The sequence below is a fragment of the Juglans microcarpa x Juglans regia genome, chromosome 8S (genome assembly GCF_004785595.1).
Source record: "Juglans microcarpa x Juglans regia isolate MS1-56 chromosome 8S, Jm3101_v1.0, whole genome shotgun sequence".
Taxonomy (NCBI): Eukaryota; Viridiplantae; Streptophyta; class Magnoliopsida; order Fagales; family Juglandaceae; genus Juglans; species Juglans microcarpa x Juglans regia.
The window spans coordinates 12,096,840-12,114,184 of record NC_054609.1 but is presented as its reverse complement, the minus strand read 5'-3'; the positions used below and the strand labels follow the sequence as shown (position 1 = coordinate 12,114,184).

The window sequence follows — 17,345 nt, the reverse complement described above, 5'->3', positions numbered from 1 at the left end:
AGAGATTGAAATTGAGAAAAATCACAAACAGAGGAAACTATGAGATGAACTTTGAGATTAGGATTTTATGAGTTAATAAGTCGAATATCATTCTCAAGCCCACAAGCCGGGCTTAAATAGCTAACGAAAAATGACAAAATTGTAATTAAGGCCAAACTATAGGATACAAAATAAGATAACTATGGGTAAAATCTAGCCTAATAATCCGGAATAACATAGTTACCAAAAATAAACATTACCATAAAAGAAAATTGACCAAAAATGAAAGATTTAATTAAAAGTGATGATTCAGAAGGAAAAACAATTAATTTTGGGGTCGACAATGGCCCCCCAGACAAAGCGTGGTGACCACGACATGCGTGCTGAAGAGAGCTTTCCGAATTCAAGGTCATGAGCATTATTCTAACACTTGTATCCAAAATTATGGGTGAAATGCTAACACCTTCTCACCCAACCGAGAAATAAGTCATTCCTCGCCTAATCGAGTAATAAGTCGTTCCTTGCCAAAATCTGACGAATACTACTTATCGCCCAAATTTGCTACTTCTCGTCCAAATCCTAGGAATACTTATCTCTTGCCACCAATTTTACACTGGTCCACCTTCTAGAAGTAGTCTAGTGCTTTTAACATCGCATTTGTCAGCTAAGTCTCATTGGACTCAGATCCCCGTGCATCAACCTCCCCGGGTTGGAAAGAACTCACCCTCGAGTTCACGCCAGCGTCAACAAAGGATGTGCTAAGGTGTTTGACGTTGAAGACATCCAAAGTCCTCATATGCATGGGAAGACGTAGTCTACATGTATTATAGTTGATCTTTTAGAGAACTTCACTAGGTCCAATCTTCCTATCTTTCAACTTATTTACTCGCCAACAGAAAAACAATCACGGGTTAGCACAAACCAAACATACTCTCCACAATCAAAAAGTACCTCGCGTCAACAATTGTCGGCATGAACTTTGTACTTTGCATTGCTCGACTGAATTACTTGTTTGGCTTGGTCTTGTACTCCATGAAGGTGCTCTACCATCTCCTTCGCCTTAACATTTAGGCGACCAATCTGCTGGATAGGGGCTAAATCAAGGATGCTTGGTGGATTCTAACCGTACACAACTTCAAAAGGACTCAACCAAGCTACCCTATTCTTGGATCGATCGTAAGCAAAATCTGCCTGCGATAAGGCAAGGTCCCATTATTTTGGCTTAGTACCTGCCAAACTTCTCAGGAGGATGCCCAAATTTCGATTCACCACCTAGATTTGCCTGTTCGTATAGTGGCGGCAGGCACTACTAAAGTTCAGCTTCATTCCAAATTTCTCCCACAAACTCTTCCAGAAATTACTCATAAACTTCGTATTCCGATCTAAGGTGATAGACCAAGGAACACCATCCTGGCAAGCAATCTCCTTGAAATAAGGATGGGAGATAAGCAATCCAGGTGGCGTCCATGGTCATTCTACAAACTACAAAATGGGTCATCATAGAAAATCAGTCGACCACAATGAAGATGGAATCCATGGCGTATTGGGTCTTGGGTAAATCCAAGGCAAAATCCATACTGAACTCAAGCCGTGGACCATCAGGTACATGTAACGGAGTGTAAAGGCCAGCATTGGTGAGGGTTCCCTTCGATCTTTGGCACACTAAATATCTCGCATTGTATCGTGCCACGTTACTAGTCAATTTGGGCCAGTAGTAATTTGCAGCAATCAAAGCCAAAGTCTTTTCTTGCCCAAAGTGCCCCTTGCCATGTAGTTCCCATATAATGCGCTCTCTCAAAGAACAACCTAGTTCAAGCTCCCCGATTGGTATCTAAGCGAGAACGTGAACTCTTGCAGATAGGCGACCCACTTGGCATGTCGTCTGCTCAGCTTGTGTTACCCGTTGATGTACTTCAATGCATCATGGTCAGTAATTACAATGAACACCTTTTGCACCAAATAGTGTCGCTAGTGTTTCGGGGACTATACAATGGCGTAAAACTCCAAGTCGTACGTAGAGTAGTTTTTCTCCGATCCTGATAGGTTCTCACTGAAAAATGCAACAGGTCATCCTTCTTAACCCAAGATGCCACCAATACCCACCCCGAAAGCATCACAATTCACTGTGAAAATCTTCTCAAGGTCAGGAAGTGGTACAATTGGTGCTTCAATCATCTTTCGCTTGACCAGCCAAAAACTGGTCTCTACTTCCTCAGATCACTAGAATGACTGCCCCCTTTCAAGCACTCTGTGATGGGAGTGATTAGAGTGCTAAAATTAAGGATAAATCGCTAACAAAAGGAGGCCAATCCATGGAAGCTCCACACATTATGTAGGACCTTAAGGGTTGGCCACTCAAAAATTGCTTGTACTTTGGATTGATTTATGTGGGCACCAATTGTAGAGACAACAAATTCAAGGAATGTAATAGAAGTGGCAAAAAATGAGCACTTCTTTGGGTTGACGAACAAACACTCCTTTCGTAACGTCTCGAAAACAACTCAGAGGTGCTTTGCATGTGTCTCACATGTTAGACTGTAGATAAGGATATCATCAAAGTAGACAACCAAAAACTTTCCCAAAAATAGCCGCAATACCTGATGCATAAATCTCATAAATGTACTGGGTGCATTGTATAGTCCAAAGGGCATGACCAACCACTCATAGAGACCATGTTACATCTTAAACGCTATCTTCCACTAGTCGCCAGGGCATATTTGGATCTGGTGATACCCGCTTTTAAGATCAATTTTTGAAATGACCTCAGAACCTGACAATTGATCTAGCATGTCATCCAGGCGAGGGATTGGGAATCTATACTTCATGGTGATTCTGTTAATGGCTCGACTATCCACACACATACGCCATGACCCATCTTTCTTGGGTTCCAAGCGGGGAACTACACGCGGGCTCATACTCTCACGAACGTAGCCCTTCTCCAACAATTCCAACACTTGGTGCTGCAATTCTTCTGACTCCTTGGGGCTGAGGCAATATGCTACTCTATTGGGTAAACTAAATCTTCCCACCAAGTTAATCTGATAGTGTATTTCTCTCATGCCTTGGTTATGCCATTTGGGCTTACCAATGTACCTGCCACTTTCCAAGGTTGATGAATCATGTCTTCAAGCCTTATGTCAGAAAATTTGTATTAGTTTTCTTTGATGATATCCTGGTTTATAGTCAAGATTTTGTTGAGCATCTTACACATTTGAGGATAGTTTTAACTGTTTTACAGCAACATACATTGTTTGCAAAAAGATCCAAATGCAGATTTGGGTGACTAAGGTGGATTATTTGAGCCATATTATCTCTGGTGTGGAGTAAGGGCAGATCCAACAAAGATTGCATCCATGCTTGTTTGGCCTGTGCCTAAAATAGTAAAGGCCCTAAGGGATTTTAGGCCTTACTAGTTACTATCGTAAGTTCATAAAAAACTATGGCTCTATAGTTGCCCCATTAACTTTGTTGTTGAAGAAGTAGTCTTTTTTGTGGTCTAGTGAAGTTGATGAAGCCTCTAAACATTTAAAAGTTGTTGTGGTTCAGCCTCCTGTATTGAGGAAACCAGATTTTTCTAAGGAATTCACAATAGAGTGTGATGCATCATGAGTGGAGCTAGGGGTTGTATCGATGCAAGAAGGTCAACCTATAGCCTTCTTTAGTAAGGCTCTTAAAGGAAAGACATTGCCTTTGTCAACATATGAGAAGGAATTTTCAGCACTGGTTTGTGCAGTTGGGAAGTGGAGACCATACCTATTGGGTTAGACTTTTAAGATCAAAACTGACTAGCAGACATTGAAGTATTTGTTAAAACAGAAAGTTGCTACTAAAGCTCAGTAGAAGTGGATTTCCAAGCTAAAGGAATATGATTTTCGAGTTAAGTATAGGAGGGGTAGAGATAATAAGGTAGCTTATGCACTTTCAAGGAAGATGGAAGATGATTCAACTACATTGGTCCTCATATCATTTCCTACACCTTTGTGGTTGGAAGAATTGAAGCAGAATTATGTTTCTTTTGAGGACATCAGTAATATTGTTGTTGCATTACAGCAAGGGAAGCAAGCTCCTAAAGACTATCTCTCCAGCAGGGTCTTCTCTTTAGAAAGGGAAAATTGGTGATCGTTCCTTTATCATCATTTCAACAGAAAGTATTAAAGCACATCCATCATAGCCAAGAAATAGGCCATGTTGTATATCGCAAGACTTTATAGAAGGCTAGGCTTGGTTTTTATTGGCATGGTATGAGAAGAGATATCAAGAATTTGGTGAGAGAATGTCAAATTTTCTAGAGAAATAAGCATGAATTTGCAGTGCCAGCAGGGTTACTTCAACCTTTGCCCGTTCCTTAAACTCCTTGGCTTCACATAGCCATGGATTTTATTGATGGTCTTCCGAGCTCAGGGGGCATGACAGTGATTCTTACTTTGGTAGACAGACTAACTAAGTTTGGTCATTTTTTTTCCAATGGCTCATCCTTTCATAGCCAGCAATGTAGCTGAGGTTTTCTTTGCTGAAGTTTTCAAACTCCATGGGTTACCTAAGACAATTGTATCTGATCGAGATGTAGTGTTTACCAATCTATTTTGGAGGGAATTATTCAAGGTGCAAGGTACCACTTAGCTTTTATCTCAGCTTATCACCATCAGTCTAATGGTCAAGCAAAAGACTTGAATAAATGTGTGGAGGGATACTTGGAGATCTTTCATCGGATCTAAACCAAGGAATTGGAGTAGTTGGTTGCCAATGGCATAGTGGTATTATAACACTACTGTCCACTCATCAACAAGTATGTCACCATTTCAAGCATTGTATGGGATTCAACCTCCCAGGCTTTTGACATATGTTCTAGGAACCCCCGCCAATGCAGCAGCAGATCAATAGTTAAGATCCAGAGATGAAGTCTTGTCACTTTTGAAAGACAACCTGAAGAAGGCCCAGAGTAGAATGAAGATGTATGTTGATAGGAGGATATCTGAAAGAGTTTTTGAAGTAGGAGATTGGGTTTTTCTTAAGCTACAGCCTTATAGGAAAAAATCTATAGCCATGCGACATAATATGAAATTGGCCCCTAGATATTTTGGACCTTTTCAGGTTATTGAAAGGATAGGCACAGTTGCTTATAAGTTGAATTTACCTTCCTCATCCAAAATTCATCCTATTTTTCATGTTTCCTTCTTAAAGAAGAAGCTTGGTGATGAGATTTCACCATTGCCTACCTTACCTCCAATAGATAGTGAAGGAAATGTGCAGCTTTAGCCTAAAAAAATCTTGATCGAAGAATGAGGAAGGTGGGTAATCATGCCTCCACTGAAGTGCTGATTAAAGTAGGTGGGTGCTCTATTGAAGATAGTTCTTGTGAGCTACTACGGAAGCTGAGAGCTTTGTATCCTCATTTGGTGGGTATGCAAGGACTTGAAGTGGTGGAGATTGTCACAGGTGCTTTGGGGCAAGGCCTTGAAGAAGATGGGTGGTTGCTAGGTAGCTGTTAAAGGTGGTTGTTGGGTTGCTGTTAAAGGAAAGAAGTAACAGAACAACAGTAATGAAGAGGGTTAGTAAAACAGTGAGCTTTGTAGGGAAAAGAGAGTGAGCGTTTTGTAGATTCTTTCATTCTGAGGGGCTTCAATGAAACGGTGAGTTTTGTTATAAATTGTATGAGCCATGCATTTTGGTTGTGGTAGTTACTGTTTTGTATTGAAACGATGTGTTATGATGCTCTTGGGTTCATCTCTGCATGTTTTTAAGCAAAGGTGGTGATCCTTGAAGATTTATTCTGTGTAGATCATTCTTGGAGTTTCTTGGAGGTTGAGAAATCCTTGAAAATTCTCTACAAGGTCTATAATGAAATCTTGTTCATGTGGAATACTCTGGTTCGATAGCTTTGTGATTTCTTGTTAGTTGCATTCTATTTTCTAGGTAGAGTGGCAGGGAAAGATCAAGAACCTTTAAGGACAAAAAGTTTTCTTTTGGTTTTGACACAACAACGCATGCAGAGTCCAAGTGTTGCCAGTTTGAAGAGCTCCTCGACGGGTCCAAATTGTTGCTGCCCCAGCCCTCCTCCATTGCTTGCTGCCTCCATCTCTAGCCATCTCGCTTGCTCTCTCCATTCCCTAACTTTTTATTTAATTTTAGCTTGAAGTTCATGGTGTATTTTTTAGATCTTTGGCTTAGAACCATTTTATTTTCTGCTTGTTTAACTTGATTTTAGTTATTTATCTTGCTCCTTTAAACTTCCATTAGATAGGTATTACAATGGTTATGAATTGATTTTGAGAACTTTGTGATTTGAGTACAAAGATGAACCCTAGAAACTTGATTTTGAGACTTTTTAATTTCCAGCTCGTATTACAACAATTATTTTCTAATCTAGCTTAATTCTTGGCTTAGTTTTGTTAATCTCTTAGTTACATTAGACATTAGATTGATTAAGGGTTAATTAGGGCTTAATTAGATTCGATTTTGATAATTAATTTTTTGTTAATTAAGATTGTTTAGCTTAGTCGGTTTCTTGATTGTTTAACTTCAATTTGCTAGATTTAATTGTTAGTTTTAAGTCTTGCAATTAGTTTGGCAATTTTTGTTGGTTAGTAGGGAGGTAACTTAGATTTAATTTTCTATTTTGCCTCATTAGTTGGTTAATGTTTGATTAGTTAGCTTGATTTATAATTTGGTGTATAACTAGTTCCAGAGTTTATTTTTAATGTGTTGTTAATTAAATTAGTCTATTAATTTGCTTCTTGGTTAATTAATTTCAGTGAGTTTAGTATAGTTTAGTTATTACTTCACTGCTTTTCATCTTGGTCTTTTACTTTTCTTTGCAACACTCAAAAATCTAGAAATGTGGATTTAGTCCACAACTAGTGCTATTTTCATTTCTGTTGCACTCTTCCATTCATTGCACATATCACCACTTTTATTTTTTTTGTTAATATTTTTACCATTTTACACAAGTTTGATTTTAAGCAACTTTTCCCAAGGAGACGACCTAGGAATTTTATTCCTAATTATTACCCGACACCCTCCTATACTTGGGACATCCTTTCTATTGCTCATTTTTCAGTTAATCAAGTTTTTGGCGCCGTTGCCGGGGAATAGTTGCTTAAGTAAATTTAAACTCGTTATTTTTATTTGTATCTTTATTTTTTTATCTCAATTGTTTCTCTCACTATCTTTATCTCAGATTACACATTTCACTTGTCACCTACTACTCAGTCACTTGAACCTTACTTTTACAATTTGGAATGATGTTTCATGTCTTGAGTGAGAGACAGTTCAAATAGGTTTCTTAGAGTTACATCAAGCATTGAGAGTAGTATACACAACTTAAAGATAGATACCTTTTCTGTCTCTTCTACTGGCGAAGACACTGAAACTGAACAAACCATGGCTACACCTGCACCACACACTCTTAGGGATTATTTGCATCCCACTCGTACCACTACACCTTCATGCATTGTTTTACCTAATGATGCACCTAATTTTTCTACTAAGCATGGCATGATGTTAGTGATACCTCAGTTCCACGGGATGGATTCTGAGAGTCCTTACCAACATCTAACGGACTTTGATTGGGTTGCACTACTTTTATCAATAGTGCCATTACTAATAAATTTATTAGATTTCGGTTTTTTTTTTTCTCTTTAAAGGATAAAGCAAAATTTTTGTTTAATTCTTTGAGGCCTAATTCCATCTCTAGTTGGTCTGAGATGTAGCGTGAATTCTTCTAGAAATTTTTTCCTTTTAAGAGAGCTCAGTTTTTACAAAAGCAAATCAACCAGTTCAATCAAAGACCTGATAAGACTCTTCAAACCAGTTGGGCAAGGTTTAAGGACTTGGCAAACATTTGTCCGCACCATGGTTTCTAATCTTGGAGGTTGATGAATTATTTTTACACTAGTTTCACTCCAGAATGCAAACAGTTTGTTCAGAATATGTGTAATGGTGAATTCTTTAGCAAGGAACTTGCTGATGCATTACCATTTTTTGACTATCTTGCCGAGTGCGAACATCAATGGAAAGCTCAAACTGATCGAGTTTTGTTGACAGCGTAGCCATTGAGGGATATTACTAGTGGGGGCAAATATGAGCTTAAGGAGGACACTGATGTTCAAACCCGAATAGCTGCACTAACTAAAAGATTAGAGGTTATGGATGTGAAAAAAGTGAAGGCCATGAAAGCAGTAGAGGCATGTTCTTTATGCACTGATTCAAACCACAAGACTCAAGACTGCTCAATTATGCCAGTATTTCAGGATAATGGATCTGAGTAGAAGCAATCAGCGAACTGGGTTAATAGAGCACAAAATCAGCCTTTCTCCAACACATATAATCTAGGGTGGAGGAATCACCCGAATTTCTAATGGAGGAATGATTAGCCTGGCCGGTCTCCTCCACCTTCTCAGCAGTCACATCATCAAGTTGCTCCTCAGCACAAAGTCTCTAAATTTCTTGATGGCCAGAAGTCTCACACTGAATGATCGCACTGACTTGTTCCGTTAAAAGACCTTCTTCATCACATTCAGTTGTCTTTTCACTGTACACAATTCTTTCAAAAACTTGGCATAGGAGAGAATTTGTTGAATGGCCTCCAACAGCGGAATATTAATTTTTACTTGCTTGAGCACCTCCAAAATCTCTCTTTGCTACATACTTTTGGTAGCTGACAACAATCTCTGAGGGTATGGTGCTGCAAGTTGATACCCCACTAGATTTGGCCGCTGCACTCATAGGTTTCTTTGGCTCTGGTCTCACCTCCTATTGTTCTTTTTCAGCTTTATCAGTCTCTATTACATCTTTAGGTGTAGGAGCAACTACCTGTCTGTCCATGGTCATTTCAGGTTGGGAAACTTCATTTCCACTTCTCAAAGTAAGAACAACAATCTATAACCTCCCTTAAGACATTATTCACTTATTATGGTCGTTGCCAGTATACTTGAGGATTAGGTTGAGGCTGTGTTAGAAATTTCTTTCTCTTTAGAGTGCTCAATGTCGTGCTCATCTTATTAATGGTACCCTGCAATTCATTTATGACCTGAGTGTGATGATTATTTGTGGTGGCCTGAATCTGCATGGAATGTTGAAGTGTATTGGCCATTTGTGCCATGTTGTCGTCAAGAGACTTCTTTGGTGGAGCAGATGGTTGAGGTCGAGAACTCTATGCAGCTACATTAGATTGAAATCTTAGAGATGCTACCAAAGGATAGCTCTAAGAAGTCTGATATGGCTGATACTGGTGCTGAGGAGCAGCCTGATGAAATGACTGCTAAAAAGGTGGCGGAGACCGGCCAAACTGATCATTCCTCCATGAGAAATTCGAGTGATTCCTCCACCCCAAATTATATGTGTTGGAGAAAGGCTGACTTTGTGCTTTGTTAACCCAGTTCACTGATTGCATCTGCTCAGATCCATTCTCCTAAAATACTGGCATAATTGGGTAGTTCTGAGTCTTGTGCATCGAATCAGAGCATAAAGAACATGCCTTTTACTGCTTTCACGGCCTTCACTTTTTCCATGTCCATAACCTCCAATCTTCTAGTCTGTGCAGCTATTCGGGATTGAACATTAGTGTCCTCTTTAAGCTCATATTTGCCCCCACAAGTAATTACCCTTAGTGACTCGATCAGTCCGAGTTTTCCATTGATGTGCGCTCTTGACAAGATAGTCAAAAAATGGTAATGCTTCCTGAAGTTCCTTGCTAAAGAATTCCTCGTTGCACATAATCTGAATAAACTACTTGCATTCTGAGTGAAACCAGTGTAAAAATAGTTCACCAGCCTCCATGATTCGAAACCGTGATGCAGATAGATATTTACCAAATCCTTAAACCTTGCCCAACTGACCAGAAAAATCTCATCAGGTCTCTGATTGAACTAGTTTCTGTAAGAATTCACGCTGCATATCGGACCAACTAGAGATGGAATTAGACCTAAAATAATTAAACCAAATTTTCGCTTTATCATTTAAAGAGAAAGGAAACAAACAAAGTCTAATAAATTCATTAGTAATGGCTCAATGGCTCTATTGGTAAGGACACTCAGAATCCATCCCAAGGAACTAAGGTATCACTGACATCATGCCATGCTTAATAGAAAAATTAGGTGTATCATCAAGTAAAACAATGCATGAAGGTGTAGTGGTGCGAGTGGGCTACAAATAATCCCTAAGAGTGCGTGGTGCAGGTGCAGCCATGGTTTGTTCAATTTCAATGTCCTCACATGTAGAAGAGATAGAAGAGGTATCTATCTCTGAGCTGTGCATACTACTCTCAGTGCTTGATGTAATTCTAAGCAACCTATTGGAACTGTCTCCTACCCAAGACATGAAACATTAGTCCAAATTGTAAAAGTAAGGTTCAAGTGACTAGGTAGTAGGTGACAAGTGAAATGTGTAATTAGAGATAAAGATAGTGGGAGAAACAATTGAGATAAAAAAAATAAAAATAAAAATAACGAATTTAAATCTACGTTAAGCAACTACTCCGGGCAACGGCGCCAAAAACTTGACTCACTAAAAAATGAGCCACACAAAGGTTATTCCAAGTGCAGGAAAGTGTCGCATAATAATTAGGAATAAAATTTGTAAATCGTCTCCTCGAGAAAAGTTGTTTAAAATCAAACTCGTGTAAAATAGTGAAAATATTAATAAAGAGAAAATAAAAGTGGTGATATGAGCAATGAATTGAAGAGTGCAAAAGAAATGAAAATGGCACTAGTTGTGGACTAGATTCATATTTCTAAATTTTTTAGTGTTGCAACGAAAAGTAAAAGACCATGATGCAAAGCAGTAAACTAATAACTAAACTAAGCTCACTGAAATTAATTAACCAAGAAGTAAATTAAAAGACTAATTTAATTAACAGCACATTAAACATTAACTCCGAAACTAGTTAAACACCAAATTATAAAGCAAGCTGACTAATCAATCATTAACCAACTAATGAGGCAAAATAGAAAATTAAGGTCTCGTTTGTTTTCACAGTTCATCTCAACTCATCTAATTATTATAACTTTATCAAATTTCCATGGAAAATATAATAAACAATTCAATTTTTTCAAATCTCAATTCAACTTTTTCAAATCCCAAAATAAAAATAATATTAAAAAAATATATTCTATCAATATTTTATTCAACTTTCAATTTTCATCTCAAAAAACAAACGATGCCTAAATCTAAGTTACCTCCCTACTAACCAACAAAAATTGCCAAACTAATTTCAAAACTCAAAACTAACAATTAAATCTAACAAATTGAAGTTAAAAATCAAGAAACTGACTAAGTTAAACAATCTTAATTAATAGAGAATTAATTAGCAAAACTGAAATTAATCAAGTCCTAATTCACCCTATCAATCTAATGTCTAATGTAACTAAAAGACTAACAAAACTAAGCTAGATTAGAAAACAATGGATGCAATACGGACTGGAAATTAAAAAGTCCCAACATCAAGATTATAGGGTTCATCCTTGTATTCAAATCACAAAGTTCTCAAAATCAATCCCTAACCATTGTAATACCTATCTAATGGAAATTTAAAGGAGCAAGAAAAACAATTAACACCAAGTTAAACAAACCGAATGGTTCTAAGCCAAAGATATTAAAAATGCACCATGAACATCAAGCTAAAAATAAATAAAAGTTAGGGAATTTAGAGAGCAACCTAGATGGGTGAGATGGAGGCGGCAAGCAGTGGAGGAAGGTTGGGGTAGCGGCAATTTGAACCCCTCAAGGGGCTCTTCAAGCAAGCGGCGCTGGGACTCTGCGTGCGTTGCTGCCTCAAAAACCAAAAGAAAACTTTTTGTCTGCTTGCTTTTTGCGTTGGGTAGTGATAGGATTACTACCATCTTACTACCCATTTACTACTTATAGTGTATTTGAAGTTTTTTTATATTTTTATCATTTTCTTTTAAGTATTTCTTTAACATCATTAATCATTAAAAAAAATTAAGAAAATATATAATTTTACTAATAATCACTTTCTTAACTATTAAGTAAAATTAAAGATTAAAAAAACTAAATACAAAAAAAAATAATAAATAAATAATAGGAGGATAGTAACTCTATCACATTTGGCCTGTTGCGTTTCGCGTCCATCCAAAAATGAAAAGCTGCCCTTTTTTTTTTTTTTGTTCTTCGTGTCTTTTCTTTTTATTTCTTCTTGCCCATTTCTTTTCTGGTTCTCCGAGTTTTATTGGCCTCCCAGCGTGAGTTTTTTTTTCTTTCCGCGTGTGAGTCGGTGCGTGTTTATTTTCCTTCCGTGTGAATTCTTTCGGTTCTTTTTCTCCTTTCTTGTATCAGTGCATGTCTTGACCTATTATAAAAAGTAGAAACCAGAAAAATTAAAAGGAAGAATAAAATATTAAAGATGTATTGTATATGTGAAGAAAGATTGCCTAATTAAATCACAACTTATAAAATTAAACATAAATCATTCTATCAACCAATTTAAATCACAACTTAGATTTATGTCTCTTAACCATTTTTCCATCTAAAACCAATAATAATGTAATAAAATAATTGAAATATATTGGTTCTAGATGTATAAAATATGTAATAATTCAGCTCAATCAGAGATCCTCGTTAGTCCAGCCACAAAGTCCATTGAGACGTCCTCTCATTTCCATTATGGGATTAGAACTGGATGCAACTCACCAACGAGTCTCTACTACTCTCTGCCTTGACTACTCTACAGATAGAACATTTATTTACAAAATCCGCCACGTCCTTCTTCATACTTTCCTACCAGAAGTGTTGTTTCAAATCTTGATACATCCTTGTACTTTCTGGATGAGCCGTGTATGGATTCTAATGTGATTCCCTCAAAATTTTATCCTTGATTTCCAGATTAAACTCCAAAGAAAAATTCTATTATTAAGCAAGTGTGTGTAAAGCACACTTAACAAATTGTTTGCATGACATAACTTGATTTGAAAATTAAATTTTAAAATTTGAATTTTACAAATCAAATCTTAATATTTAAATAATGTAAACGGAATGTTCTACGTACTGAGTTAAAATTAGAATAACTCAATTTCGTTTTCATCTCAAAATCTATCAGAAATAACACATTTTGCATTGAATTATCAGAAACATTTTCAATTACTTATAAAAAAATAAAAAACATTTTCAATTTACTTCCACAAGCCCACCCCATACACCCCTTTAACTTCATTTGTGCACCAGCTCCCCCACACCCTCCCATATTTAATATCCACAATTTGTCTCCATAATATTACTATCAAAATGGTACCTCCAAAGCCATTTTCCAAGTAGAGCTTTACTGAAAAGCTTTAAATTTCTCACACCCAAACCTCCACCGGATGACAAACCTTGTTCCAACTTACCAAATTAAATTTTCTTTCCACCCCATTACCATCCCACAAGAAATTTCAAAAAGTATTCCTCTCTATTATTTTTTATTTTTTTATTTTTGCAGCCCCCACAGGTAAAGGAAAAAGAGAGGAAATATGTAGGGAGATTAGAAAAGTACTCTTAATCAATGTAACTCTTCCCCCTTTTCACAAATAGAGTTTTTTCCAACTAGCTAGTCGGCTCCCAATTTTCTCAATAACTCTATCCCATATAGAAAGTGATTTGTGAGGAGCACCCAAAGGTAATCCAAGATATTTCAAAGGTAAAGAAGCTACCTTACATCCAAGATTTAAATTTGCTTAAATTTCTCTTACAACACATATACTTGCAAATTACAAAATTACCAGTGTGAAATCAAGTATCACCTTGGGAAAACTAACGTCGTAGCATACGCACTAAGTCTTAAAACGCAAAAGGATGATCCTTCATATTCCACCCCAAAGATGGACTCACTCCTGTGCAGTATGAAGAGTTTATTAATTAAGGATCTCCAACCTGATGAATCTCTCATTGTAGTACAAGAAATTGTACCTATAGAATGGGAGGGAGTGGAGAAGCGGTAGATGGAAGATTCCAAATGGTTAGGATTCAGGCAGAAGGTTGAAAGGAAGGAAGAGCCAGAAGGTTTTACCCTCAGGGATGATGGGTTGTTATAGTATCAAGACTGAAAGGTGATTCCAGTAGAACTAGCTGCTATAGTTTTTGCCTTGAAGATTTGGAGGCACTACTTGTATAGCACAACTTGTGAAATCTACACCAACCACAAAAGTATCAAGTACTTATTCAATTGGAAGAATTTAAATACGAGGAAGAGAATATGGTTGGAAACGATGAATTTTTACTAATTTAACATTTAAGGTCCCATTTGGATTTAGAAATGAGTTGAGATGGTTTTAGATGAGTTGAATAAAATATTGTTAGAATATTAATTTTTAATATTATTATTCTTTTTGGATTTGAAAAAGTTGAATTGTTTATTATATTTTGTATCAGAATTTGTGAAGGTTGTAATAATGAGATGAGATGAATTGAGATGAGTTTCCAATCTAGACCAAAGATATTGCTTAATATCTTTGAAAAAACAGTGGTTCTATCCAATACAACATCAATAAAGGGTGAATAGGTGCAGTTCGATATTTCTCGTCTAATAAAATATATTGACAAATAAGCAATTAAAAGATGAAACAAATCATACAAATAATCAGCACGGAGATTTGGTCACGAAGTGGAAACTCATTTGAAGAACGTCTTCAAATTCTAAAACCACTCTGGATGTAAGACACCACCTAAAATCCACTATAGAAAAAGTTTGTTACAACCAATATAGAGACACTCACAAAACCTTTGTAGTTCCTAAGCTTGGCTTGCAACACCACGAGTGACCCACTCGATCTCTACACACATGTAGTGTCGGAACTTCGACATTTCTATAGCATCCCACGAGAACCTCTCGATCTCTGTAGCGACAGTAGCTCTGAAAACCTTCCGGCCAATGAACACGTCCACTCCAATGGACTCAACGGTGTTTTATCTTGAGTGTGATATGGTAGAGGTATAATTTTCAAGGGATATTCAACTTTGAATGTGGAGAGAAAACTCTCTCAAGTGCTCTTGAAAAGGGGGCTTTGTTTTAGCTCTTATTTTCCACACAAAGGAAAGACCAAAAGGTTTCCTTTTATACAAACAAGGAAAGAGACGCTCAAACTTAAGAGAATTAGGTTTCCAGAACATTGGCTCAAGCAAAGTGTCAAGCGAACTTGAAATCGCTGGAACGAAGAGTCGAGCCGATGTCAAGCAAATTCTCTGACTTGAATGTAGCTCGAGTAAAGTGTTGAACCATGTCGAGCGAACTCTCTAATTTGAAGTTCGCTCGAGCGAAGTGTCGAGCGGAGTCAAGCGAACTCTCTGACTTGAATGTAGCTCTAGCGAAATGTTGAACCATGTCAAGCAAACTCTCTAACTTAAAGTTCGCTAGTGCGAAATGTCGAGCCATGTCGAACGAGCTTTCTGGCTTGAGTTGACCCTCCCTTTTTCACTTTGACATACTATACACTTATTACAATACAATTTTACATAAATTTTCATAATAATATGTCAATCAGTTAATTTTTCGCTTAACAATCTTACTAATTGAAAAGTAAAGCTTCTTGCATTGCGTATCATGCATAGCTCCTTCCTCAACCGTTGCGTAACTTTTCCCTTGTGAACGAAGGTTGTCATGTCATGTTCTCATCCGCTTTAATGCATGCACATCAGATGTGATTTGAAGGCCGAAAACGTTGACTCAAGTTACCATATTTCTAAACTCTTTAAATGAGGCCAAACATGAGGTGGGTTTGACGACTTTTAAAAGAGGATGAGAACATGTCTATAAATAGAGTAATGACATAGTAGGGTATTTTTATAGGATGATATCATTTTTACAAGATGTTTTATAAAAATATTTTTTATTTAAAATATAATTATATAAATTGTTATAAAAAATGTTGTGTCCCATAAATAATGCTCTTTGGGATGTGTCAGTCAAACCCGTTCAAGTGGATGAGGCATGGGGCGTTGGTCGACAGCGTAATAATGCTCTTACAACGTGCCCCGCACCCAACTCTAATTCATGATAAAAAAAAATATATATATATAACATAATAAAAAAAGAGACGGGGAATGAAAAAAAGAAAAAAAAGGAAGATAGATTTTGATGGCTATATTTTTCTTATTTTTAATTGTTATTAAATATAAAATATTGATCTCTATTTATAGGATAATTATATACATATCAAATAAGATAAACATCTTTATCATAATAAAAAGCAAATCTCTTTTTTATAATTATAATTATTTATGAAATCAAATCAAAATAATAAAATTCTTCCAAGTCCTTCCAAGGTGTACTTGAATTAGAACCACATCATCTCTATAAATACTTGTTTATCTACGCCCATTTATACAATAAAAAAAAAATAGAGTGAAACAAAAGACCAGACGCAATGGTACAGACTGCATTGCTGCAGCTGCGCGCGCGCATGCTACTACTCGTATTTCTCTTCGCTCTCGCAACAAAACCATTTCCTGGTGCTGCCGACGCTGTGCCAGCTCCAGTGCTCGACATATCCGGAAATAAGCTCATAGTAGGCGTTGATTATCATATATTGCCAGTTTTCCGCGGGAGAGGCGGAGGACTCACCCTTTCCAGCTCCAGGAACAAGACCTGCCCTCTCGATGTTGTCCAAGAACAGCAAGAGGTATTCCACGGTCTCCCCTTGAAGTTTATCCCTGTGGAACCCAGGAAAGGCGTACGCGTCTCCACAGACCTGAACATCAAGTTCTCTGCTGCCACCATTTGTGTTCAGTCGCCTGTATGGAAGCTTGACAGCTACGATGAATTGACAAAACAGTGGTTTGTCACGAGTGGTGGGGTTGAAGGCAACCCGGGTCGTGGAACGACCAGCAACTGGTTTAAGATCGAGAAATACGATGATGATTACAAGATTGTTTTCTGTCCTACGGTGTGCAGTTTCTGCAAGGTTTTGTGCAGAGATATTGGGATTTATATCGTGGACGGGAAAAGGAATCTGGCTCTGAGTGATGTGCCGTTCAAGGTTATGTTCAAGAAAGCTAGCTAAATACTTTGATTAATACACAAATATGAAATGTATCGATAACCGGTTAGGTAAGTGAACATGCTTGAAGACTGTCAACTAAAATATATTGAGAAATAAAAGAGAATTGCCGAAGAAGTTCGGTAAAATTGAGAGTTTCTTGTAGTTCAAGTATAGTCGACGATATTTACAAATTTAATTATTGATGGGTTCTTATTCCATTAGAAGTTCTGGTTGTTATTTTTATGTTCTTGATCCTACTAATCTACTTCTACAAAGAGAGCATAGTCTTTCAATTTTTTTGCTCTGGATTTGACCAGCAATGTTGAATTTAGTTGCTATATTGACCCGGAATCATCTTCATTGGATTGACCTTGACTCCATTACAGAGTGGAACTAACCAGT

At 37.2% G+C, this 17,345-nt stretch overlaps 1 protein-coding gene across 1 annotated transcript; it reads left to right on the top strand.

Annotated features, from left to right (window-relative positions):
* Nucleotides 1-16,310: 16,310 nt before the first annotated feature.
* On the top strand, nt 16,311-17,124 carry LOC121244670 (kunitz trypsin inhibitor 5). The gene has a single exon (XM_041142841.1). The coding sequence runs from the start codon at nt 16,329-16,331 to the stop codon at nt 16,962-16,964; it is 636 nt and encodes a 211-aa protein (XP_040998775.1). The 5' UTR covers nt 16,311-16,328; the 3' UTR covers nt 16,965-17,124.
* The last annotated feature ends 221 nt before the right edge of the window (nt 17,125-17,345 follow it).

Coding starts and splice junctions, on each gene's coding strand:
- LOC121244670 (XM_041142841.1), top strand. CDS start 16,329: ATGGTACAGACTGCATTGCTGCAGCTGCGCGCGCGCATGCTACTACTC.